The sequence below is a fragment of the Heloderma suspectum genome, chromosome 5, assembly GCF_057233095.1.
Source record: "Heloderma suspectum isolate Gila_16-S chromosome 5, 16-S_ref, whole genome shotgun sequence".
Classification (NCBI taxonomy): Eukaryota; Metazoa; Chordata; class Lepidosauria; order Squamata; family Helodermatidae; genus Heloderma; species Heloderma suspectum.
Window position 1 is genome coordinate 160,564,021 of NC_139462.1, and position 27,223 is coordinate 160,591,243.

Below are 27,223 nucleotides of genomic sequence, written 5' to 3' on the forward strand. Positions count from 1 at the left end.
ATGCACATCTTTCTCCTCATCTGAAAGTTCAGAATCAGAAATGCCCACTAGGGTAACTCATACACATCCAGAATGGAGTATCATGTGACTCGAAAACTTTACCGATCTTCTGAGTGGTAAATGGTAATGTTCTAGAAGTGTCAGCTTCATATAATTAAATGAGAGCAATCACTATGCGACCTGTAGAACTGCAAGCTTTGATCAATCATTTGGTGTTATTAAAGAAACCGACAGTTAATTGCCGATTAAAGCGTAGTCTGTACTTAATCACCAGGACTGATAACAAGCAACAACTCTGGAACTGGTGACTCATAAAGGGCCTGTCACCATGTAGACCACACAAATATATTTGTTCCCTGCTCCTTGTACCAGACTTTATTAAAAAGGAAAGTTAGATATTGTTTTTCTTTCTGGGATTTTCCAAGACTAGTCCATAGTTTGCCTTCCAGGGTGGAACTACAGTGGCTTTCTCAATTTATTAATTTAGGGTGCAATCCTATGCATGTTTAGATGGGAAAAAAATCCTACAACTCCCAGCATGCTCCAGCCAGCATGGCTGGCTAGGGCATGCTGGGAGCTGTAGGACATGTTCTGTCTAAACTTGCATAGGATTGTGCCCTTTATGTATTTATATTAACATTTATATCCCACTTTTCTAGGCAAAATGACCACCCAAGGTGCCCTATAATATCTGAAGATAAAACAACATAACAAAACAGTATAAATATAATCAAACAATAAACCAACAATAATTAAAACAGCAGAAACAGAAAAGCAAAAATGAAGCAGAGGAAAATACCTCCCAAAATAATACCATTTTCATTGCCTGCAATGAGAGGGCCAGCCAAACCTCTCTCGGGAGAGTATTCGATAAACTGGGTGCCATGATGGAAAAGACCATTCCCTCATCTGCAACAACTGAACATCTGCAAAAAGGGCCTTCATGACAGTACGACAACTGAAGCAGGTGGTGCTTAGTTGAAGTCAGTGGGTAGTATCCAGCCACCTCTGCTGGTTCCGTTGCTCAAGCAGGACCTACCACATGTGTAATGGGGAAGTAGCGTTTCTTTAGGTAAGCCCAGAAACTTCTTCCACCGGGCCGGCCAGCTGAGCTACCTTCTAAGACCTCTGCTGATCTGTGCCCTTTCAAAAATGAGAGTTTTCGCCTGTTTCTGATTGCTTCAAGAACTTCCAGGTTCCACCTGTGCAAGCAGTTGGGAGCTGCAACAATACTGATTGACCTTGCACATTTGTTTTAAAACCCATTTTGGTGTCCTAATGGAAAATATTTCAGATACTAAAATTTGATGAACAAGAAAGTATTCGGGATTATATTTCCTTCTAGCAATGAATGGTCACTTTTGTTTATTACATCTTAAGAGAAACTCCTCCTTTATGTCAGAATCTTCCCAACAAAAAATGTTAATATAACATAATGTTTAATAGTGTATTTTAATCTGTGAGTTTAATAGTGCATTTCACACTGTGATTTTAATATTATTATATCTAAAACATGTAGGGATTTTATTATATTAAGTGATACATAAGTATAAATAAATAAATAAATGATCAATTAAATTACTTCATTAGTTGGTTAGAAGCAGATGATTTGTCTATGATAACATTGAGCTTGTTATATTAATGAATTATATTAATGAGAATGTGCTATATAAACTAAGCAAGCAAACAGAACGAATAAATACCATCAAGAGAAGAAAATTACAATACCTTGGTCATATTATCCAAGGTGAAAAATACATCATACTCCAATGTATTATACAAGGGGAAATTGAAGGTAAAAGTTCAATGGGAAAAAGACAAACATCATGGTTAAAGAATTTGAGGGAATGGTTTAGCTGTACTTCTATACAATTATTCAGAGCAGCAGCATCAAAGACTAAAATAGCTATAATGATAGCTAACCTCCGATAGGAGATGTCACCTTAAGAAGAAGATTAATGAATTAACATGTATTTCATACAACAGCAGGTGGCCCCTTTTAATGACCTCTCATTTTAATTCCTTTTAGTTCAATAAGAGAGGCAGCAATTGACAATGGGAGGAAGGGCAAAAATCAGGCAGGAAAGCCCTGCTGAACTAGCTCCTCTCCACATGGCTCTGATAAACACACTCCCCAGCTGTATGGATCGCATCATGGGAAACCACTCCCAAGCCACTCTGTGTGTGTGCGCATGTGTGTGTGTGTTAGAGAGGGTGGCAGGGGCAGGGGAGGAAGGGAGAGAGGGGTTTAATCTATGCACAGGTGAGTTCATGCTCACAACCTTTAATTGTAAGTATAAACTATAGCATATTAACTACCTGTGACTTCTGTCTTTCCTTCACTCCATAGTTCTTTCTCAGTGAATTGTGTCCATCATTATCTAATTTCTGTCTCTCTTCTCCACTTTTCTAAACTGCTGTCCCAACTACCTAGGAAAAGCAAAAGGCTTTTGATCTCCATCTTAAACTTCAGTTTTTAACCTCAGCACTTCAGCAGGTGAGACTGGTCCATTTTATATGTGTTAGTGATCTTCATCTAATGCAGGGGTGGGCAACTTTGGGAGGTCTGGAGGCCATTTTCACCCCTATGCCTGCCCCACACACACGCACATATATGAGTGCTGAAAACTGAGGCGAATAACAACAACAACAACAAAATGGCATCTGTAGCTGCTGTAGAGCACTAAAAGGGTCAATATTAGCTTGCAAGCTAGCTGATTTGGACCCTTTTGATTCTCAGTAGCAGAGAGAGATGCCATTTTCATTTTAAAAAATTGGGGGTACCCCCAAACTTGGGGGCTGGTGGCTCCACTGGGGGGCTGTGGTGGCCACATGCTGCCCACGGGCTGGATGTTGCCCACCACAATCTAATGTAATTACTCTTTTTGCATTTGCTCATTTTCTGATGGACTACATACAGGGCTTAGCTAAGATTAAAAATGCTACTTTAATAATACATTTTTAAGTTACAACTGACCTGTCTCATTTTCTATTTGCTCATCATTCAACAAAACCTGATGTAGCAAAAGGAAGTCAGTTACTTTTGCATTGTGTAGTAATGATATTCAAACCCTTTTTTCTTCCTAGTAATAAAATATGAACTACACTCATCCCCTTTCCCCAATTACAGTATTTGAGTTTTCCAATTCTAGCAATTGAGATTATTTTTTCAGTGACAAAAGAGAGTTAGGCTCATTGGGGCAGCAAGATAGACCATTTTATGTAATCACACCGACACATGATAGATTCAGCAGAAGTGCAAAGGACCCACCACACAGAAGGCCTTCCTTATACATTTCTGCATGATTTACTGCTCTTCCCTTGCCATCTGCAGAGAGCAGGTGATTTTGCTGCATTTCTGCATCAGGTGTGATTGGCTTATTCTGAAGGTGGTTCTTTCATGGGACCATTCATCCCTCCATGAAAGTGGCAGTGGCGGGGAGGTGTATTTGGTGATTTCTGGAGGAGGCAAGACACCTCCATCTTTTACATGGATGGTGCCATTTTGGCTACACAAGGCTACACACTCAGAGAATGGGTTAGCTATTAGTATATGTAGGATGTCAGAAACTAGCTGGTGCAACCAGTTTTACAGTGAGGCTAAAAAAAGAGTATGAATGAAAGAATAATAAGAGATTTGAGGGAATAATATGAGGAACATAGCAATGTTTTCCCAATATTTTTGTGAAGTCTGAACTTAATTGTGCCGCTCCAAGGCTGATGAATGAACATACAACCTATCAACCCTTAGATAAAGACAACCAATATTGATTGATGAACAGCCCCACTGCTGTGAGCGTGATGAAGCACCTTAAGCATGGAGCTTGTAATGTTTGCATGGTGATTTAAGGACATGGTCAATACTGCCAGGAGCCATTAGAGATGGAAAAGATTTTTATATAGTCATTTTGTGTGTCTAATGTTGATATAACATTTCCTCAGAGATAGCGTAAGACACTGCATAAATCACTGTTGAATTCGGAGACCAAGGATTCACCTGTCACTAAGCTATGTCCAAACTTTAAAAATAATGGTCCAGCCAAAGTTAAGCTTTTTCCAGACCCATTTATTTAAATGGGATACATGTAAACACAAGTTTAACTCTCCCATTGAAATCAATGGGGCTTAGAACTGACGATGTCACTTAGGGCAAATTAAGCCAATGATTTGCCCTCAGTTTAAACTGAACTAGGGAGTGAAGGTAACATTCCTGGTGCTGAGGCTACAGTGCTGGGATGTTGCCTGTCTTGCCATGTGGCCGTTTGGCTGTAGTACAGTGTGGCTAGACAGGGAGCATCCTAGATATGTGTATAAATGTGTGTTTGAGTGCAGGTATTGTCTTTTCATTACCTGTCTCCCGGGAAACCTGTACGAGGGACAAGAAGCAACAGTAAGAACCGGGCATGGAACAACCGATTGGTTCAAAATTGGGAAAGGAGTACGACAAGGCTGTATATTGTCGCCCTGCTTATTTAACTTATATGCAGAGTACATCATGAGAAATGCCGAGTTGGAATCACAGGTTGGAATTAAGATTGCCAGGAGAATTATCAACAACCTCAGATATGCAGACAATACCACCCTAATGGCAGAAAGTGAAGAGGATGTAAAGAGCCTCTTGTTGAGGGTGAAAATGGAGAGTGCAAAAGCTGGTTTGAAACTCAACATTAAAAAAAGCTAAGATTATGGCATCTGGCCCCATCACTTCCTGGCACAGAGAAGGGGAAGAAATGGAAGCAGTGACAGATTTTATTTTCTTGGGCTCCAAGATCACCACAGACGGTGACTGTAGCCATGAAAATAAAAGACACTTGCTCCCTGGGAGGAAAGCTATGGCAAACCTAGACAGCATAGTAAGAAGCAGAGACATGACCTTGCCGACAAAAGTCCGTATAATCAAAGCTATGGTTTTCCCAGTAGCAACGTATGGCTGTGAGAGCTGGACTCTAAGGCTGAGCGCCTAAGAATTGATGCTTTCGAATTGTGGTGCTGGAGAAGACTCTTATGAGTCCCCTGGATTGCAAGGAGGTCAAATCAGTCCATCCTAAAGGAAATCAACCCTGAGTGCTCATTGGAAGGACAGATCCTGAAGCTGAAGCTCAAATATTTTGGCCACCTAATGCGAAGAGAAAACTCTCTGGAAAAGACCCTGATGGTGGGAAAGATTGAAGGCAAATGGAGAAGGGGACGGCAGAGGATGAGATGGCTAGATAGCATCACCGATGCGATGAATATGAACTTGAGCACACTCTGGGAGGGAGCGGAGGACAGGAAAGCCTGGCATGCTATGGTCCATGGGGTCACGAAGAGTCGGACACGACGTAACGACTGAACAACAACAATTGTCTTTTCATGTTATATTAGTTTTTAAATGGGATTCATATCCAAATGCATATCCCCATCCACATTTTGATGCAACTTCACTGGAACTCAGGAGCACCAGCCTTGGCAACAGGAATTCAGTCTCTTTATATCAGCAAACATGTTCTTGCCCTTGCAAGACCCTCTGCCCAAAAACATTGCTGAAGAGGGTTTGTGTGTTTGGAATGTGGTATGATTGTGTTCATAGAACTCAGGCCGCCTTTAGATTCAGCTCTAATTTCATCTACAGCCTTGCACTTAGATTTCAGTGCATGCAAATATGATACAAATCATATCTGGCATGAAAATACAATACACTAATATCACAGCCACTTCAGTCCTTGAGCCTCATTATCTTACATATGTGAATAAGATAGCTAAATAAATAAGGAATACAGTAAGAGCTGGTGCTGTAGGTTTTAGCTCAGCCAGCACATGAGCTAGTTTTTCATAACCAACCTCTGCTTCTCTGACATGTTGTTTCTGCTTCTGAAAAATGCATTATCCCATTATATCCTGGATATGTGCTAAATGTACAGGTTGCCAGCTATGGAAACCTTGGTTTCAGAGGAACTATTTGAAGGGATCTCAGCATGAAAGCCTGCATCATTAACCTTTCAGTTGGAAAGTAACTAGAACAAGCTAGAAAAAAATGGATGAGTAAGAAGAAAGCACTTAAGGATTAGAGGATTTCAGACTAGTGCAATTTGCTACATTCCTATGTTCATTCATAACCCCATTGACTTTAGTGGACCTACTCGCAAGTCATTAATTGAGAATTCTAAGGCTATGATGGGAGCCAGCAACTGGAGGTCCCTGGACCAAATTTAGGATGCTATTCCAGAAGCAAAAGAAAGGCATAAACTGTGACAATGGGACTTGTTGCCAGGGCATTTTGGAGGAGTGCAAGTTGGGGCTTCCTAGAGCAGCACTCTGACAAAACTACTTGCCAATCAATGGGATATAGTGTTTGCCTACAGTTAATGCTGATAAAGCTGAAGGGGAGCTCTGATTAGTGTTTCAAAGTTTGGTTACATTTAGCTGTCCTGTTGTAGTTAGAGATTGCCTAAATTTCTGTCGCTTCCGTATTAGTTGCTTGGCTGAGAAATAGAGCTGATGTGACAGCGGTCTTTTAGAGTCACTTGTTGACGAGTTAAGGATGAGCTTTCCTTCAGCAGTAAGAAGAGTGAGATATAATCAATGGCAGTCAAAGGACATTTTTTATCAGTATCAGTCATCCACCCACTAACCCCTCCTTTCTCTGCACATGCTTATGAATATTAAAGAATTCATATTGTATCCATACATTTCAAAATCATTCCTATGGCTAGGCAACTTTATTTTATCCTAGGAAAAAGTCAGTCTTCTGCTGATTCAGGATTCTTCCCTTAACTCTGAAACATAAAATTCTCCATTCTCCCACTGATTGAAGTGATAGACAGTGCAGTCAGGGACTAAAGATGGGCCACTCTTTCAAAGCAGAATTCAGAAACAAAACATCACAGAGATCAGTTCCTAAAAGGGCTACAGATTTTCAGAAATGGTTCTTCTTGGTTCTCATACTGCCATGAGTCCACCAGAGGATTCCTCATTAGAGGAAGAGCTCGAAGCTTCAGAACCAGATGTCCTGAGGGAATAGGTCATCTTAGAGGACCCTGGCATGACTCAAGATGGTCCGGGCTCTCAGGGACAATGCTTTCAGATCTGCCTCTCAAGAAACAGAGAGCTCAGCTTCTGAGGCCAAGCCACCACCTAGCCCCTGAGGACTCCAGTGTCTTAAGGTTCAGGCTGCGATGATGACCAGGCAAAGGAGTGCCTGCTTGCTGAAGATGGTTCCTCGTGAGTAAAGGAACTCTTTGTGAGTAGGGCCCTCTTCACAAGGAGGACTTCTTACACAAGCCTCTGACGTGATATGTCTGAGTCCTGGGTTGGCCTCTGGAAGCTCCAGCATATACGCTCTCAGTAGAGACTTACTGGCTGCTAGAACACCTCAGCTGCCTTCTAGAGCCTTGAACGTGTGTTTCTCTGACTTTGCTTCCTGGCTGAACCTTTGTGCTACTGACCTTTGGCCCCCTGCTTGACTCTGCCTCTTGGACTGTGTTTGTATCTGACCGCTTACCTTTTTTTGGATCTTGATTGTGCCTCAGACCTTTCTCCCCATTGCCTGGTAATACTGTGCCTTTGACCATTGCCTGTTTTCTGACTACTTCTGTCTTGAATTGCTCTCTTGCCAGACTGATTCCTCCATGCTTGACCTTTTGCCTGTTTATTGACTTGCCATTGAATTTGCCCCTTGATTGCCTTAGCGCTGAGACTGACCCAACCACAGCACACATACCCAGTATTCCTCTTGTCCAAATTCTTCTTTTATGTCCTGTATTCGTACCTTCCATCCCTGACGTTCATGGTATTGCTGCTGAAACAGGTTTATCAGATCTTCTGGATAATCCTAAACTAATAAAAAATTCCCCTGAATCTCAAACAAGCCACGTTATACAGACAATGGCTTGGATCCAGATTTAGTCAGAGTTGATCCATTGAAATCAATGGGACAAATTAATCGTGACTAACGTAACTCTCATTGATTTCAATGGGTCTACTCGAAATATGACTAGATCTGGATCCAACCTAACATATTTTCACAGTAGTTCTAACACTCGTTGGCAATGGTGTTACCTCCTAACAGGAAACAATACAGTGGTTAGAACCATTGTAATGCATGGAAAACATTCCCATACATGTTCAAATTTAATGTTGTTAGTTAAGGATTTGCACCATTCACATAGCCAGTTGCCACTGATGTTATACTTAGAGCCTCTGTTTACCGCTTGTGGGCTACTAGTGGTAGTAATCATTTAGCCAGGACAGGAAGAGTTATATCTCCAGTTGCCTTGTACTTCAGGAAGTGTTTACACAGCCAGTAAAATGAAATCATCACCACTGCTATTCCCTTGTAACTGGTGATATTTGGTTGTGCATATGAGCTATAAAATGCTTCACAGAAACTTATCACCTCTTTACAAAGGATTGCAGGAAGCCACCAAGATCTAGGACTTAATAAATAGCTCCCAAGTGCTAGGTGGCCTTTGAAAAAATAATAATAAAAAAGGAAATGCAGTATATGACACACTGCTTTGAAGACCAACACATTTGTCAATATGGGAATACTTTGAAGAAAATGTAATCTCTCAGTAAGCTATTTTTTGGTGGGGAGGGGATAATTAACTGAATAACAAGGCATGAAGAAGGGTCCAGTGAAGGCAAAAAACAAAACCAAACAAAACCCAACAACCCCATAACAACATTGATTTCGTCCTTTAATATTATTGATCTCTTTCAAACTAAATGGCACTTGCAAAAGTAAATGCAAAACATGGAAAATTTGTGAGTGGTACAGAAGCTCTTTATAATTCAAGTACTTCATCTCGCAGTCTATAAAGAGAGGAATAGTCTGGCTGCTTTAATTATCGCTGCTGTGCTTGCCTGATAGGCTGAAGACCTGGATGTCTCTAACCTACTGCCTCTGCTTTTGTTATTCTCTTTAATCACAATGCTTCTACATTTTCTTCATGATTCAACAGTATAACTTGTTGGAAGATCAATGCATGAAGGTACTCACAGCACACTTATTCAGTACATATCTCACTGAAAAACTGGTATGTATATGAATGATGAGCATACATATCTGACTTACACTGAGTCATATCAGTGGACAATCTTGTCCAGGCCTGTAACTCTGAATGGCTGCAGCTGTCCAGAATCTCAGCCTGAGATCTTTCCTAAACCTGCTACCTGAGATTCTTCTAAGTTAAGATGGACTTGAAGCTGAGGCCTTCTGCACATGCAGCATGTGCAACACCATTGAATTTTTCCTGCTTCCAAAGATGTAATGTACAACCTCCTGTTTCTTCTCTGGACCACAGTTGTGGGGGGGGCACAAAGCAACTAGGAGAGCATGGCCCTAGCCACTGAGCTATGCAGGTGGAGGTCCCTCTTATCTATACCATGTTATAATTGGCATATGACAAACTTGAAGCAGACCGTCTCTCTAAAAGGAGAGAACTGCAATAAAGCAAATGGTTTCCCCCCATTACATACCAATTCTTTTGAAATCTCGTGAAGGAGAGCCAAGCCCCACTCCCAATGGGGCTCAAAATACATTGGGATCTGATTTTCTTGTATGTCAGCCTTCCCCAACCTGGTGCCCTCCAGATGTTTTGGACTACAACTCCCAACATTTCTGAGCATTGACCATGTTGGATGGAGCTGATGGGAGTTAATCTCCATCTGGAGGGCAGCAAGTTGGGGAAGACTGTTGTAAGGACAGTTTATTCATATACAACTGGCTGTTTTTTACTTACCTCTGATTTTTCTGTGTGTGTGTGTGTGTGCACTGAATAAAACAGTCAGCACCACGCAAAAACCAATAAAATGTCCAAGTTGTTAAAAACATGGGAAGACTATGTCCAAAGGTGGCCTTGCATGTGAGCTGGGTATGGATATAATTGCTACTTCGTCAGCGACAGATCACTGGTGAGAGTAGATTTCCCCATGGCTTTCAGCTACACCAGCAGTTCTGCCAGCCAAATTCTCTGAGTATCCTGATAAGCTCTCATCAATCTTGGGAAAAGGAAGATAGTGCACAAGATAGCTCCAAAGAGCCCTTTTCCATGGGGACTAGAGTCCATGAGTCTCCCTGCTACTCCAGGATAGAGACAGAGATGACTTCTTGAGCAACGGTTGTGGAAAATGTGGGATGAATTTTACCAGTTCAAGTTAGAGGCTATTTGCAATGATGGCTGTGGGATACTGGGAGCTTGTAGTACAACACATTTGGAGTGTACCAGGTTGGGGAAGGCTGCTCTAGACCCCAGTCATCTAATATAACAGGGACTTCTGAATTATAATGATTATCTTGATCCTCATCAGTCTGGCTTCAAACCTAGTTTTGTGACGGTAACTGTCTTGGTTGTCCTTGTGGATGACCTATATTAGGAGAAAGATGGAAGGGATGAGCCTGTTGTTTCTCCTGGACCTCTCAACTGCTTTCAATACTATCAACTATGGCATCTTTCTGGGTTGCCTATCAGGATTGGAGCTCTTATACAGTAATGATTTACCTACCTGTCAGGTAGGTCCCAGAAGATAATGTTTGTGAACTGCTGCCCTGCTTTAATGCCCTATGGAATTAATACCAGGAGGTGCCAAGTTTCCATCTTGTCTTCTGTGTTTTTTAACATCTACACAAATCCACTGGGAAAGGTTGTTCAGAATTTTGGGGTGAATTGTCATCAGTATGCTCTATTTTTCTTGTTCAGCATGAACACATCAGATGGTAGGTGCCTTAGACAGGTGCCCAGAGTGAGATTTGATGAGGGCAACAAAACTAAAGCTTAGTCCAGAGACGTTGGAGATACTGATGATGGGAGATTTGATAGATCTGGGAGTTAGTGAATTCCCTGTTCTCGATGGGGTTGCACACCCTAAAGATCAGGTGTGCTATTTGGGATGCTTCTGGACCTACTGCTGCTCTTAGAACCTCAGGTGGCAGTCATGGCCATGGGTGCAGCTTAGCAGTAGAAGTGGGTTCACCAACTGCAACCGTTCCTAGAGAAGGGTGACCCGTCTATTGTGATAAATGCCTTGATAACCTCCAGGCTGTAATAATTGTAATACCCTCTACATTGGCCTGACTTTAAAGACAGTTTGGATACTTCAGAATGTGGCAGCCAACTTACTAATAGGAATGAGCCATTAGGAGCATATTAACACCTGTTCTATGAGACCTTCATCAGTTTCAAAATTGTTTTTGAGCATACTTAGTAGTACTCGTTTTAACTGTTAAAATTCTAAATAAACTGGACTAAGGCTATCTTAGAGAACAACTCCTCCCATATGAGCCTGCCTCCAACATAAGATGATCTGATGGGCCCCACCTCCAAGGACCATAACAACAACATAACAGCTGGGGGATTATTGCTCTGTGCCATGGCAATTATGCCATGGGGTTCCACAAGGCTCTATTTTATCCTCCATGCTGTTTAACATCTACATGAAACTGCTGGGAGAGGTTATCCAGAGGTGTGGGCTGAGGTGCCATCAATATGCGGATGACACCCAGCTCTACCTCTCTTTCATCAAACTCAGGTGAGGCAGTGGCTGTTCTGAATCAGTGTCCGGGCACGGTAAGGGACTGGATGAGGGCCAATAAACTAGGGATGTACGAAAGTCACTTACCTTTTCGAAGGGTGACATTCGCGGTGGGGGGGAGGCGCTCCATCCCTCCCCCCGAAATTCTGGCCGGGGGGGAGGAGCTCCGTCCCTCCCCCCCCTGAAATTCTGGCTGGGGGGGAGGCGCTCCGTCCCTTCCCCCCCCCCCGAATCCTGGCCAGCCGGCTCCACAAATGGCGGCGGCCGTAGCTGCCGCCGTTTGCGTCCCTGCAGTCAGCCGTGATAGGCTACGTAAATGTTTACGTAGCCTATCACTTTTTTTGTGTTTTTTTGTTTTTTAACTGGAAATGGCGGCGGTGGCAGCCGGTCGGAAAACCGGCCACCGCAGCCGCTGAACTGCTGCCGAACCGCCGCCGGAGCCGCTGCCACCAGGAAGATTCGCCGAAGATAAGTCCCATCCCGGGGAGGGGCGGGGGGGGGCAGACTGTTCCGCCACCGATTTCGGGGGGCCGAATGCGCTGGCATTCGGCCTCCCCGAGATTCATGGCAAAATTCTCTGACATCCCTACAATAAACTGAAACTCAATCCAGACAAGACAGGGGTACTGTTAGTGGGTGGTTCGTCTGCCCGGCTAGGTGATATTCAACCTGTTCTGGAGGGGGTTGCACTCTCCCTAAAGGATCACATTCGTAGTTTGGGGGTGCTATTGGACTAGAACTGTCACTTGTGGCATGGAGCACTTTTTATCAGCTTAGGCTGGTATACCAACTACGCCCTTATCTAGTCAGAGATAGCCTAGCTACAGTTATCCATGTTCTGATAACTTCTTGTCTGGATTACTGCAATGCATTATATGTGGGGCTGCCTTTGAAAGCAGTCCGGAAACTTCAGCTGGTCTAAAATAGGGCAGCAAGATTGTTAGCAGGGACTGGCCAACGAGCTCATATTATGCCAGTACTTTTCCAGCTGCACTGGCTGCCAGTCCATTTCCGGGCCCGATTCAAAGTGCTGGTATAAACATTCAAAGCCCTTAATGACTTGGGGCCAGGTTATCTGAAGGATCGCCTTCTCCCATATGTGCCTGCCCAGACCTTATGATCATTCTCAGCAGCCCTTCTCCGTGAACCCCTGCCAGAGGAAGTGAGGCAGATGTAGGGATGTACGAAAATCACTTACCTTTTCACAGCTTGGATTCACGGTGGGGTGGAGGTGCTCCGTCCCTCCCCCCAGAATCCTCCCTGGGTCGGCTCCGCTCCACAGCAACTCCGCGGAGCTGCCAGCCAGGGCTATCCGCAGCCGAAGTTCCAGCCACGGACGGGCTGCTGCGGCGCAAATGGCGGCCGCCATAGCAGCCACCATTTCCATCCTGCGAAGCTGCCGTGATAGGCTACGTAAGTATTTATGTAGCCTATCATGGCAAGCCAAAAAAAAAACAGCATACGCAAGTGGCAGCAGCTATGGCGGCGCCATTTGCGTTCCTTATTTTTAGCCATTTTACCCTATGTAAATATTTACGTAGGCTATTACGGCAAAAAAAAGGGGAATGCAAATAGCATAGTGGGCGCCATTTGTGTTCCTCCCCCCCCCTGTTTTATTACGGCAAAAAAAAGGAACGCAAATAGTGCCCACTACGCTATTTGCGTTCCCCTTTTTTTCGCCGTCATAGCCTACGTAAAAATTTACGTAGGGTAAAGCAGCTAAAAATAGGGAACGGAAATGGCGGCCGCCATAGCCGCCATTTGCGTACGCTGTTTTTTTGGGGGAGGGGGCTTGCCGTGATAAGCTACGTAAATACTTACGTAGCCTATCACAGCCTCCGCAGGGATGCAAAAGGCGTCCCTGCGTTAGCCGTGACAGGCTACGTAAGTATTTACGTAGCCTATCATGGCTATGATGAAGAAGCGAATGGCGGCCACAGAGCGGCCACCATTCGCAAGTCAGCGCAGATGGCAGCAGGTAAGTGCTCCGTTTCACGCACCTTTCGTGGGTTGGGGGGGTGGGGGCTTCGTTCCCCCACAGATTTCGGGGGGCCGAATGCACTGGCATTCGGCCTCACCGAGATCCGTGGTGGAATTCTCTGACATCCCTAGGCAGGTGGCTACTGGGAGGAGGGCCTTTTCTGCTGTGGCACCCCGACTGTGGAATGAGCTCCCTAGTGAGGTTTGTCTGGCACCTACATTGTACTTCCAGCGCCAGGTGAAGACCTTTTTATTTCCCCAGGCATTTTAGCATTTTAGCCTTGTAGCTTTGCTGTTTTAAATCTGTATTTTAAATCTTTGTATTGCTGCTAGGTTTTATTCTGGTTTTATTCTGGATGTATTGTTATATTGTGGTTTTAATGTTTTTGTATTTTATATTGTTTTATTGTGTGCTTTTTGGTTTTAATTTTGTGAACCACCCAGAGATTTTCGGCTATTGGGCAGTATAGAAATGAATGAATGAATGAATGAACAGATTTTTTTCATAGGGGCATCCTCATTGCCTAAGGGTGTGCAATTGAGCGGGGGGAGATGATTTCATGTTTATTTGTAAAGTCACATTCATTTTGTTTTACCTTCATTTTAATTGTATTAACTTTTTATTTTAGCTTCATTTTCATTTTTTCCATTGGTTTCAATGGAGACCCATCCTGATTTCTGCTGCCCTGGGTGTTTTCCGTCCAGATGACATGACATTCTATTACTCAATCTTTAGGGTGCCATACCTGCCAAATTTCAGGAAACAAAGTTAAAAAATGAAAATAAATGTACCCATGTTTGGTTTTTTTGCATTCATTTTTTGTTTCCATTAGTTTTATATTAAAACAAACATAAAACAAGTTGGAGGTGTATTTGTTTCATTTTTAATTCATTAAAAAAATGAATGTACACCGCTGATGTGGAACTCCCTCCCCGAAGAGGTGTACCAGACCAGCTTGTTTTTTATTTTCAGAACATTCATGAAGACCTTTTTGTTTCAACAGACTTGGAGGTTGGGGTTTGGGGAATCAGTTGGTTTCATATGTTTAAATTTAAATTTAAAAAGTATATGGTTTTTATCTTTTTTATTGTGCTTTATAGTAGCTATCCTGAGGACTCTGTGGAGCCAGATTAATGGAATATACATTTTGAAGTAAATAATAAATAAACAAAAATACTTTTTAAAAAGTGTGTATGTGGGTCACAGGACATGGTATACGTTTTCTGGGGCAAATTTGGCAATATAACACAAATTTGTATACATCTGAATTTGCTTGTTATCAGTTATTCATCAATACATATGGGAGATATATAGAGATGGAATTGCATGTCTAGATATGGATATGGTTTCATTCTATAGGTGCTGTTAAATCTTGCTGCTATTTCTTTTCTAATATTCTATTATTACGTAACAGAAAAAAAATATTCTAAATTATTATAACACAGGAACTTTGAGTAGATAAGAGGTAAAGCGACATAACAGAACCATATACATTTCCCTAACTGCAGTCTGTTGTTATTAGGGATGTATGAAAGTCACTTACCTTTTCACAGCTTGGCTTCACGGTGGGGGGGAAGCGCTTCGGTTCTCCCCCCGAAGTTCAGGCGAGGGGGGGGAGGCTTCCCGCCTCGCCCGGCCGAAATTCAGGCCGGGGGGAGGCTTCCCGCCTCGCCCGGCCAAAATTCAGGCCGGGGGGAGGCTTCCCGCCTCGCCCGGCCGAAATTCAGGCCGGAGAGAAGCGCCCCGTCTCCCCGGCCGTGAAACAAAAAGTAAAAAAAAAAAGATCCCGTGATAGGCTACGTGACGATTTAAGTAGCCTATCATGGCTAGATTTCCAAAGTCAGCTGTGATAGGCTATGTAAATCGTCACGTAGCCTATCACGGGTGACTTTGGGGAAAAAAAAAAGCGCATACGCAAATGGCGGCTCCCATGGGGACCGCCATTTGCGTTCCTTATTTTGGCACGTCTAGTCTACGTAAAGATTTACGTAGACTACGGCGAAAATAAGGGCACGCTATTATATAAGGAGAATTTCACCGCCGATTTCGGGTGGCCGAATGCGTTGGCGCTCAGCCCCCCAAGATTCGGGGAGAAATTCGCCGCCATCCCTAGTTGTTATACTCTCCCTTCACTGGTATATAACAAAGGCTGCAATCCTTATATGGGTATAAGTCTCATGGAACTTAGTGGGACATATCTCCCAGTAAACCTACATAGTTTTCCCAACTGTCCTGAGGTTTAATGTTAGTTGTCAACAACTGTGCAACCCCCCCCCCACTCTCCTTTTAATATACATGCAATATAAATGGTCATTTAATATGTTTAAGGGCCAATGTGCATGATGTGATGTGATCATCATGTAGGGGGAGACTGAAAAACAAGAGAGCTGAATAGATTGCTGTTTAGGTGGGCAAAATGCACTGCAAGGAGCAGTGGAGGCTTCCGTGTGGCTGAGGTAGCTAAAGAAGAACTTCAAAAAGTGGGAAGCTTTCTTTATATACAAAGGAAAGCAATTTGGCAACACATGTCTCTTCCTTCTAACATGAAACTGCTTACTCTTTTCAAACAGAAATACTCTGCTGTGTCTCTCTGCAACATATCTACCGAGGTCCTAAAAGTCATCAATGCAACGGAGGAGCTCATAGCAGAATCCACAGAACCTTGTGATTTCCCAGCAGATACATGTGACAGAGGGAAAAGGGAATTCCCATTAGGTACAGACCCTATCAAACTTGATGAGCAACTTACAACACTGGAAGAAAATGTAAGAGTGGCAGATAACTTTATATATGTAACTATGCATGCAGTATGAAATCCTGCTTTTAAAAGATAAGACCATAAGGAGAACCATGCTGGATTAGACCAAGGTCCATCTAGTCCAGCATTCTGTTCACAGAGTGGCCAACCACCTGCTCATGGGAAATCCACAAGCAGGATATGAGTGCAACAGCACCCTCCCACCCATGTTCCCCAGCAACTGGTGTAACATAGGCACACTGCCTCTGATACTGGAAGTCACACATAGCCACCAGGACCAGTAGCCATTGACAGCCTCCTCCTCCATGAATTTGTCCAGTCCCCTTTTAAAGCCATCCAAATTGGAGGCCATAACTACATCTTATGGTAGCAAATGCTATAGTTTAACTATGCGCTGTGTGAACAAATACTTCATTTTATCTGTCTTGAATCTCCTACCAATCAGATTTATGGGATGACCTCATTAATGGGATGACCATTTATGGGATGAGTAAACCTAGTATTTTGAGAGGGAGAAAAATGTTTCCCTATCCACTTTCTCCACACCATGGATAATTTTGTACAACTCTATCAGTGTCTCCCCTCCCTCACTTTTTTCCTAAGGTAAACACTTGCAGTTGTTGCAACCCGTCTTCACTGGGGAATTGCTTCAGTATCTTGATCATTTTAGTTGCTCTTTTCTGCACTTACTTTTTCCATCTCTACAATATCCTTTTTTAGGTGCAGTGACCAGAACAGTACACAGTATTCCAAGATGTTTGGGTGCTGTTAAGGGAAGAGAGAGCATTTGATTTTAAATGTAAACTGTATATACTAAAAAATACTAAATGACAAGTTGCCTGGAAGCCCATGTCTGTATGCTATCAGCGAGTCAAAGGCAGAATTTGGACAAGTTGTTAATAGAGATGGATGAATCTGTCAAGTTTGATTTTGTTCATTTGCTCATTTTTCCAAAGTTACGTTCATTCTGTCCCTAGCCGTTAGGGCATTTTCTGCAGCCAGAAAAAGGAAATTAGGTGTCAAATTGAAACACAGAACAAGTAGTTTTGCAAAGAAAATTTACATACATGTGTGCATGCACGCACGCGCGCACACACACACACACACACACACGTAAACACACATACCCCTAACAGCACAATCCTATACATGTCTACTCAGAGTTCGACAGGGCTTACTCCCAAGTAAGTGGTATAGGATTGCTTTAGTGTCATGGTGTGCTCAGGGAGAAGGTATTAGAAACAAAAGATAACATGTCTGTGAATTTTCACAGGTTCTCATTACTACTGCAAAATCCATCCAAGTGTACTGGTTGTTAATTCAGAATGTTCCTCTTTTATTTATGCATTTCTGCCTTAGTCTCTTCTGGGGAAATGTAATATAAAATCACTTTGGAGGAGCAAAGGGCGGAACCCCTCAAGGCACTTATTCCCCCGCCTCATACACCCCTGCCCCCGCCAATTCTGTTGCGTAAGCTCATGAGCAGGACCCCCACTTGTGCAAGAGAGATTAGCACTTCTCAGAGGAATCCCTGAAATGAGCGGAAACACTTGTTTCTGGATTGGGACAGGTCAGCAGAGCTCCCTTACGTGCGCTCCACTGACCTGCCCCAATCCAGAAACAAGTGTTCTTGCTCATTTCCAGTTGCCTCGGAAGCGCTGAATCTTCATTCTGCAAGCGGTGGGCATAGCTTGCAGATGGGAAGTGCTGGGGCGTAAGAGAATCGGTGGAGGGATAAATGCCCCACTGGATTCTGCCCATTGCCTTTTTTTAAAGCTATATTCTTTGAACTGAAACTTGTCATTTTGAAAATGCTCTCATGATACTCTCGCACTCCATCTCCTGTATCCAGTCATTCATCTCTAGATAGTGTTTTTCCTGAGTCTTCTCTCCACTCTTCCATTTGAAAGATCAAGGTTCCTTAGAGCTTCTGAATGAGTGAAAGAAAAGAAGAAAGTATATAGAAGTTTAGGAATCATGGTTATTTCTTTCTTTGCTTCTCCAGTATTTCTATCCCAAAAGCCCAGGATACCCACTTTCACCTGTCACCGATAATCCTTTTCCTTCCCTGCTCTTTTCCTTGGGTGCTGCCTCCCACTTGATATATGCCTTCCTCTATTATCTTTCTGGAAACCCAATTTCTTGGCATTGACTTTCCCAGACTGATCCTCTCCCTCCATTCCCAGCCTGTCCTTCCTTCCTTTTTTCCTTTGTGTTTCAACATTTTAAACTGTAAGCCTGAATGAAAGCCCTGCCTTAAAACCTCTTTTGGTACAATACCAAGATGATTTTAGGCATTTTGTAAGTAATGAAGAAGAAGAAGAAGAAGAAGAAGAAGAAGAAGAAGAAGAAGAAGGGCAGCAAAATGTAGCCACCAGCTTAGTAAATTAATGTTTTAGTACGAATCCAAGACCCTAATACTGGAGTCTCCAACATGGTGCCTGTGTGCAGTAATGTGCCAACAGACACTCTCTTGTCACCCACCAGGCTCCCTGCCTCCCTTGATTTTATTTTATTTTTTTAAATTTTTTGTTGTTTTTTTAACTTGGAGACTAGCAAAGCAGGCAAAGTGCCACCCTCCAATGCCGTTCAAAAGAGTGGTTTTATATTTTAGGGGTCAGACCCCACTTCTGCCTTGTATGTGGGTTGTTGGACAAGTTACTTTTCCTTTTAGTCTCACCAATTTACTTTCTGAGACCAGCCATGCCCACCATGGCAATCATTTTATGAATGGGCAAGCTGCTACCCCCAGCCCCATCATGGCAGCCATTTTTTTGAGAGCATCCATGACACATTCTCAAAATTCAAAATGTGGCCGCTTATCCAAAAATGTTGGGGACCCCTGCCCTAATACGTGAAGAGATAGAGCAGATGAAGACTAACCTGATAACGTTATTTGGACTACTTAGGTCTACATGACAGCTGGCAGCGTTTATGGCTTAGAGAGCCAGCTGAATGAACTTGAGGATGCAGCACGCAGAATTAACAGCATTACTGCAGAATCTGAGCTTGCCGACCTGGAGGACCAAGTGGCAACAGCAGCAGCCCAAGTTCATCATGCAGAACTTCAGGTGAGATAAACAACAAACCACTTAATGCCTGCAAGATAATTTATATCCCTTCTTTGTGCTTAAAATACCCATGATTCATATTCATCGTTCATTTTTATAGGCAAAACGGAAATTCAAATCCTTATGTAAGTATATGTTGCCAAGAGGAATTTTAAGCATTTAGATATAATACATGTTGTTTCCTTTTACATATTTTGGATTGACATAGGTGCGAATGTGGTTAAAGATGGGAAGGTCAATTCACTGCAATTACTTTTTTTCTTTTGTCTCTCCCTCATAAATGTATGGTTTGTTTTAAGATTTCAGATATTGAGAGCAGAATTTCAGCGCTTGCAGTAGCAGGCTTGAATGTAGCTCCATGTGTTCACCTGACAAGAAAACGTGACCAACAGCAAACAAACCAGGTGAGAAAAAGCAACCAGCAGCCATGCCACCAATCCAACAAGGGAGGCTCACATAGCAAAGCAGGCTTCTGTGTGCACAGCCAGCGCTGGTGCAAATACCCACATGAATGTGCATCCACATCCATATGATGATGTTCATCAGGTTTTCACTAAGATGACCAGATGGGTCTGTTGATGGGAAAGGACATCCCTGTCCAAAGTTGCTCGTTGCTGCATTTGACTAATTAGAGTTGGATTGGGGCCAGTATTGGTAAGTGTTCCAGATTAATATGTGCTAATAAACTATGAGATTTTTCCTCCAATAGATGCACACAATAGACACATCCAGACAGCAGAGAAGAAAGCTTCCAGCTCCACCAGTGAAAGGTAATGAAAAGCAATAGAAAATACAATATGCTTATTTTTTTTCTGTAGATGTTGCCAAACCACAGTACATAGTATGACCAAATTAGGGGCAATGCTTGAGAGTAAGTCCTGGGAGTAAATCCTATTGAATTCATTGTCACTTCTGAGTAAATATGTAGGGCTTGCAGATTAAATTAATAAAAGTCAGCAGCTAAAAGTTTTTTTAAAATTTTAGAAAAGCATTTTCCTAATCATTTTGAAGCAGACATTATTTCAAGATGTTTTTTTAAAAAAAAAAAATCCTCCCAGAATTCCCAAATTTTCCACATCCAGACTGAGAGGGTAGGAATTGAATAGGGATGGGCAAATATGTCAATTTCAGTTCTGCTCAGTTTCTCATTTTTCCAACCTTAAGATCATTTTGGCCCAATTCCATACATTTTTTTTAAAGTCTACACAAAAATTCATACACATTTTCATGCACATTTTCTAAGGTATGCATAATGCATTAATACATGTACACATCAATGCACACATTTTTCTAATGAATGCATTTTTGCAAGCAATTTTCCCTTATATGATGGGTTTGTATGTGCAATGTCCAGTAATATATGCATTTCTGTGCGCACTTTCCTCTAATGTATGCATTGTGTACACATTTTTTGACTGGGGGATTGTATCACCAAAAAACTGAGAAAGTGTGAAATTCAGCTTGCTTATGAGTGCAAATTAGATATTTTAATATCCAAATTCAGACTGAGCAAATTTCTCACCCATCCTTGGAATGTAGAGGAAAAACTCTTTTTTTCCAAATCTTTCCAGGTTTTTCTGAGCCTTCACATCTTTAGACCTGAGTGAAATTAATATTAGCTGTATTTCATCTCAGTATACTAGTTAGATTGCAATTTATTTTTAATTATTATATTATAAACAGGCCATTTGTATTAGCTGCAGTAGCGTAAACAATGGTGTAAACAATGATTGTAGCTAAAAATTGTAGCTAAAGAGCATCGTAGTCAGAGATTCTTGCTTGAAAGTGACCCCCTGCCAAAACCTACCACCTCAGAGGGAAGGCTGGAAAATACCTAATTTTTACTTGGGTGCACTTTCAAATAAGACATGCCACCATGGGGAAACTGAGGTAATGAAGTCCCAGGATCAGAGGATATGCTACATCAGCCAGTGCTTTCAGTCTGTTGTAGAAGCTACATATTTTGCTTCTTCCATCATTCTGTTTAATGCAAGCTGATTGTGAAGGCTGCCGGCAAATCTTTTTCAGGTGAAAACGTGGATGCTTCTTCAGTTACTCCTGTTAGAACATTTAACAGGAATGTCATACTCCAAGAATCTCTGACACAAAGAACAAAAAGAGAGAGAAAAAGCACTGCCAAGGATTTGATGGTAAGAACTAAGTGGTTCTTAAGAGGAAATAAGTGATCAATTGACAAGGAGAGTGGGAGTAGGCAGAACAAATCTGACTCTCAAATTTCAAACTTCAGATTGTTGTTCGGTCGTTAAGTCGTGTCTGACTCTTCGTGACCCCATGGACTATAGCACGTCAGGCCTTCCTGTCTTCTGCTCTCTCCCAGAGTGTGCTCAAGTTCATATAAATTGCATCACTGATGCTATCTAGCCATCTCATCCTCTGCCGTCCCCTTCTCCTTTTGCCTTCAATCTTTCCCAGCATCAGGGACTTTTCCAGGGAGTTTTCTCTTTGCATTAGGTGGCCAAAATATTTGAGCTTCAGCTTCAGTATCTGTCCTTCCAATGAGCACTCAGGGTTGATTTCCTTTAAGATGGACAGATTTGACCTCCTTGCAGTCCAGGGGACTCGTAAGAGTCTTCTCCAGTACCACAGTTCGAAAGCATCAATTCTTCAGCACTCAGCCTTCCTTATAGTCCAGCTCTCACAGCCATACATTACTACTGGGAAAACCATAGCTTTGATTACGCGGACCTTTGTTGGCAAGGTGATGTCTCTGCTTCTTACTATGCTGTCTAGGTTTGCCATAGCTTTCCTCCCAAGGAGCTAGGGATGGCGGAGAATTTCTCCCCGAAACTTCGGGGGGCCGAGTGCCAACGTGTTTGGCCCGTCGAACAAGTTTCGGGGAGAAATCCTCTGCACCCCCCCGCCCCCCGCACCCCCCCCGGGACGGGACTTACCTTCACCGAATGTCCCTCCCGGTGGCTGGTCCGGCCGGCGGTTTGGCAGGTGTTCGAGCGAGGCGGGAGCGGCAGCCGGTCTTTCGACCGGCTGCCGCCGCCGCCATTGCAATGAAAGGGGGAAAAAAAAAAACGCCCCCTGATAGGCTACGTGACGATTCACGTAGCCTATCACGGCTGACTTTGCAGATCTAGCCATGATAGGCTACGTGAATCGTCACGTAGCCTATCAGGGGGCGTTTTTTTTTTTTTAACTTTTGCGTTCGCGGCCGGGCGAGGCGAGGCGCCTCCTCCCCGGCCTGAATTTCGGCCGGGCGAGGCAGGAAGCCTCCCCCCCGGCCTGAATTTCAGCCGGGCGAGGTGGGAAGCCTCCCCCCCCGGCCTGAACTTCGCGGGGGGAGCAGCGAAGCGCCTCCCCCCCACCGCGAACGGCCTTCGACGACAGGTAAGTGACTTTCGTCCACCCCTACAAGGAGCAAGCGTCTTTTAATTTCATGGCTACAGTCACCGTCTGCGGTGATCTTGGAGCCCAAGAAAATTAGATCTGTCACTGCTTCCATTTCTTCCCCTTCTGTATGCCAGGAAGTGATGGGGCCAGATGCCATGATCTTAGTGTTTTTAATGTTGAGTTTCAAACCAGCTTTTGCACTCTCCACTTTCACCCTCAACAAGAGGCTCTTTAGATCCTCTTCGCTTTCTGCCATTAGGGTGGTATTGTCTGCGTATCTGAGTTTGTTGAGAATTCTCCCGGCAATCTTAATTCTGACCTGTGATTCATCCAACCCAGCTTTTCTCATGATGTACTCTGCATATAAGTTAAATAAGCAGGGCGACAATATGCAGCCTTGTCGTACTCCTTTCCCAATTTGGAACCAATCGGTTGTTCCATGTCTGGTTCTTACTGTTGCTTCTTGACCCTCGTACAGGTTTCTCAGGAGACAGGTAAGGTGGTCTGGTACTCCCATCTCTTTCAGAATTTGCCACAGTTTGTTGTGAACCACACAATCAAAGGCTTTAGCATAGTCAATGAAGCAGAAATAGACGTTTTTCTGGAATTCTCTTGCTTTCTCCATGATCCAGCGAATGTTGGCGATTTGATCTCTAGTTTCTCTGCCTCTTCAGATCCCAGGTTCTTCTGATAGTTCTCGGTTCACATGCTGCTGAAGCCTAGCTTGTAGGATTTTGAGCATCACCTTGCTGGCATGTGAAATGAGCACAATTGTGCAGTAGTTTGAACACTCTTTGGCATTGCCCTTCTTTGGAACTGGAATGTAAACTGACCTTTTCCAGTCTTGTGGCCACTGCTGAGTGTTCCAAATGTGTTGACATATTGAGTGCAGCATTTTAACAGCATCATCTTTTAGGATCTTAAATAGCTCAGCTGGAATACTGTAATCTCCGCTAGCTTTGTTGTTAGTAATGCTTCCTAAGGCCCACTTGACTTTACTCTCGAGGATGTCCGGCTCAAGTTCAGTGACTGCACTCTCATGGCTATCAGGGACATTCAGATCTTTCCTGTATAGTTCTTCTGTGTATTCTTGCCACCTCTTCTTAATCTCATCTGCTTCTGTTAGGTCCCTGCCTTCTTTGTCCTTTATCATGCCCGTCTTTGCACAAACCGTTCCCTTGATATCTCCGATTTTCTTGAAAAGATCTCTAGTCTTTCTCATTCTATTGTTTTCCTCGATTTCTTTGCATTGTTCATTTAAGAAGTCCGTCTTGTCTCTCCTTGTATTCTCTGGAACTCTGCATTCAGTTGGATATATCTTCCCCTTTCTCCCTTGCTTTTCACTTCCCTTCTTTCCTCAGCTACTTGTAAAGCCTCATCAGACAGCCACTTTGCTTTCTTGCATTTCTTTTTCTTTGGGATGGACTTAGTTGCTGCCTCCTGAACAATGTTACGGACCTCCGTCCATAGTTCCTCAGGCACTCTGTCTATCAGGTCTAATCCCTGAAATCTATTCCTCACCTCCACTGTATATTCATCAGGGATATGATTTAGGTCATATCTGAATGGTTTTGTGGTTTTCCCTATGTTCTTCAATTTAAGCCGAAATTTTGCAAGAGGCAGCTCATGATCTGAGCCACAGTCAGCTCCAGGTCTTGTTTTTACTGACTGTATAGATCTTCTCCATCTTTGGCTGCAAAGGACATAATCAATCTGGTTTCGATATTGACCATCTGGTGATGTCCATGTGTAGAGTCACCTCTTGTGTGTTGGAAAAAGTGTTTGCTATGATCACCGTGTTCTCTTGGCAAAACTCTATTAGCCCTTGTCCTGCTTTGTTTTGTACGCCAAGGCCATGCCTGCCTGTTATCCCAGTGATTTCTTGACTTCCTACTTTAGCATTCCAATCCCCTATGATGAAGAGGACATCTTTTTTTGGTGTTAGTTCTAGAAGGTGTTGTAGAAGACCTACAACACCTTCTAGAACTAACACCAAAAAAAGATGTCCTTTTCATCATAGCTTCATAGCTTCATAGAACTGATCAACCTCAGCTTCTTCGGCCTCAGTGGTTGGGGCATAGACTTGAATTACTGTGATGTTGAATGGTTTGCCCTGGATTCGTACTGAGATCATTCTATCGTTTTTGAGATTGCACCCCACTACTGCTTTTCCCACCCTTTTCTTGACTATGAGTGCTACTCCATTTCTTCTAAGGGATTCTTGCCCACAGTAGTAGATATAATGGTCACCTGAATTAAATTCGCCCATGCCTGTCCATTTTAGTTGGCTGATTCCCAAGAGGTCGATGTTCAATCTTGCTAGCCGATGTTTGACCACCTCCAGCTTGCTTTGATTCATTGATCTGACATTCCAGGTTCCTAAACAATATTGTTCTTTACAGCATCGGATTTTCTTTTCACCACCAGACACATCCACAGCTGAATGTCCTTCGGCTTTGACCCAGCCCCTTCATTCTTTCTGGCGCTACTTGGAAATACCCTCTGCTCTTCCCCAGTAGTATATTGGACACCTTCCGACCTGAGGGGCTCATCTTCCGGAGTCTTGTGATACATTCCATGTTTTAGCCTTGTGATACGTTCTATGGGGTTTTCTTGGCAGGAATACTGAAGTGGGTTGCCATTTCCTTCTCCAGTGGACTGCATTTTGTCAGAACTCTCTGCCATGACCTGTCCGTCTTGGGTGGCCTTGCACGGCATAGCTTATGGCTTCACTGAGTTACACAAGCCCCTTCGCCACAACAAGGCTGTGATCCATGAAGGGGAAACTTCATATTACTCTGTGTAAATTTTGAGCTGTGAAATTCATATATTGGTGCAACACACTGAATCAAATAGCAAGTTTCAGTGTTGTGACTGATAAAATTCATATGTTTTTATACTGAAAAGTTATAGCACATTATTCAAATGGCAGGATTTTTTTTAAGAGATGTTAAAATCTGAGTTTTCTAATTGCATTTTTCAAACTTCAAGGCCAAATCTGAGTTTGGGAAATGTATTACATTTTAGATCTAAGTGACATTTTTGGTTCAGCTCTGGGAAGAAGGAAGTCCTAGCACAGCCTTCCCCAACTTGGTGCTCTCCAGATGTTTTGGACTTCAACTTCCAACAGCCCCAGCCAGCATAGCCAATGTTCAGGAATGCTTGGAGGTTTGATCTGAAACATCTGGCATGTACCAGGTTGGGGAAGGCTGGCCTAGCTGGTGAAGAGATATTTGGAGTAACCCTTTTGTCATTCTGAACATTAGTTCATTTAGCTAGTAACCTAGTCTAGCCCATGAACCTAATAGCAAAAGAGAGATTGTATCTATGTTCGTCTGACGTTGCCTTTTAGAAGTTTTGCAACTTTTAGATTGTTTCATTTTTAAAATTCAGCATTTTTTTAATTCCATCTTTTCTGTTTTAGGAACCAACTATAGGGTCTGCTGTAATGTACTAGAATTACAAGATTCTACTGCCAATAACATACTGCCTAAGGCTGCACACTAGAGTGCCTTTATATAACAGCCATTGTATACATCCAATAAAAAGGACCCTCAAGAACCCACAATGCCTCAGTAATAGGGCTTTGTTTGGATACCTCACTGAGAAAGCTGTTCAAGTCTTCAGCATTGTGGTCTGCTGTTGGAAACTCTGCCTTAAAGTTCTCATGAGACTCCAGGAAGGTCGTTGAGTTTCATATAAGCAAGGCTCCATGATTTAAGATGCACTTTTCCCCACAATGTCAATTGTACTAAAGTATGTTGTGTCTTTAAAATACAGTACATTTTTGTTTTCTTAAGTCATCCATTAATGTCAGTCAGTAACTCATGTGAAGGTGAAGGAAAAACTCAGATTATCCCTCCTGTGATCCATATTTACTGGGCCCTTACTGTTCATACAGTCATAGAGCTTCTCTACATGAGCAATTTATTACATGCTCATGATTGGTCACTCATGGAAGTTAGCAGGTCCTTTACATGACGTTGTCATCCTCCAGAATGTCTGCTGCACTTTCCCCCATTTATTCGACTTTCAAAAAGACCAGAGATAACACAAAAGGGATATTATTTGATCTATCCGTGGTGTGAAATACCGGCTTAGCACTATAATGTGCTATAATAACATCGCCATCTAGTGGCTGTAAATTGAAACACACAGAAACATATCAAACTTGCCAAGGAAGGACTTCCCTCGATTCAAACCACATGTCTTCTGTGTAAAGGATCCCATTGTGATCCCACAAAGAAACCGACACAGAAACTCCTGGTAAAGATGTGGGGGGTTTACTTAATGTAGAGAAGCTCTTCGTCACATATGACACTGTCAGAGCAATAAGAAGAATTCCAGGAATGACTGGTAATCTTGAAAGAAATTGTGGAGAGAGATGGTCTGGGAGGAGGTTGAATGGCTCTAACCTGGGAGGCAAAGCAATTTTCCATTTATGATTTCTGCTCACATTCCATCATGACATATTTCTTTAGGTACCATATGAGTGTCCTAAGAATGAATGAATGAATGAATATATATATATATATATATATG

At 42.8% G+C, this 27,223-nt stretch overlaps 1 protein-coding gene across 1 annotated transcript in view; it reads left to right on the forward strand.

The window, feature by feature from the left end:
- The window catches only part of MYRIP (myosin VIIA and Rab interacting protein), a 278,185-nt gene extending 251,938 nt beyond the window's left edge, over positions 1–26,247 (forward strand). Inside the window, exons 12-17 of the mRNA XM_084858044.1 lie at positions 16,063–16,257; positions 19,160–19,321; positions 19,621–19,725; positions 20,031–20,091; positions 21,350–21,471; positions 26,106–26,247. Of these exons, the coding sequence (XP_084714170.1) occupies positions 16,063–16,257; positions 19,160–19,321; positions 19,621–19,725; positions 20,031–20,091; positions 21,350–21,471; positions 26,106–26,138 (678 nt within the window). The 3' untranslated portion in view covers positions 26,139–26,247. The remainder of the gene's footprint in view (positions 1–16,062; positions 16,258–19,159; positions 19,322–19,620; positions 19,726–20,030; positions 20,092–21,349; positions 21,472–26,105) is intronic.
- The last annotated feature ends 976 nt before the right edge of the window (positions 26,248–27,223 follow it).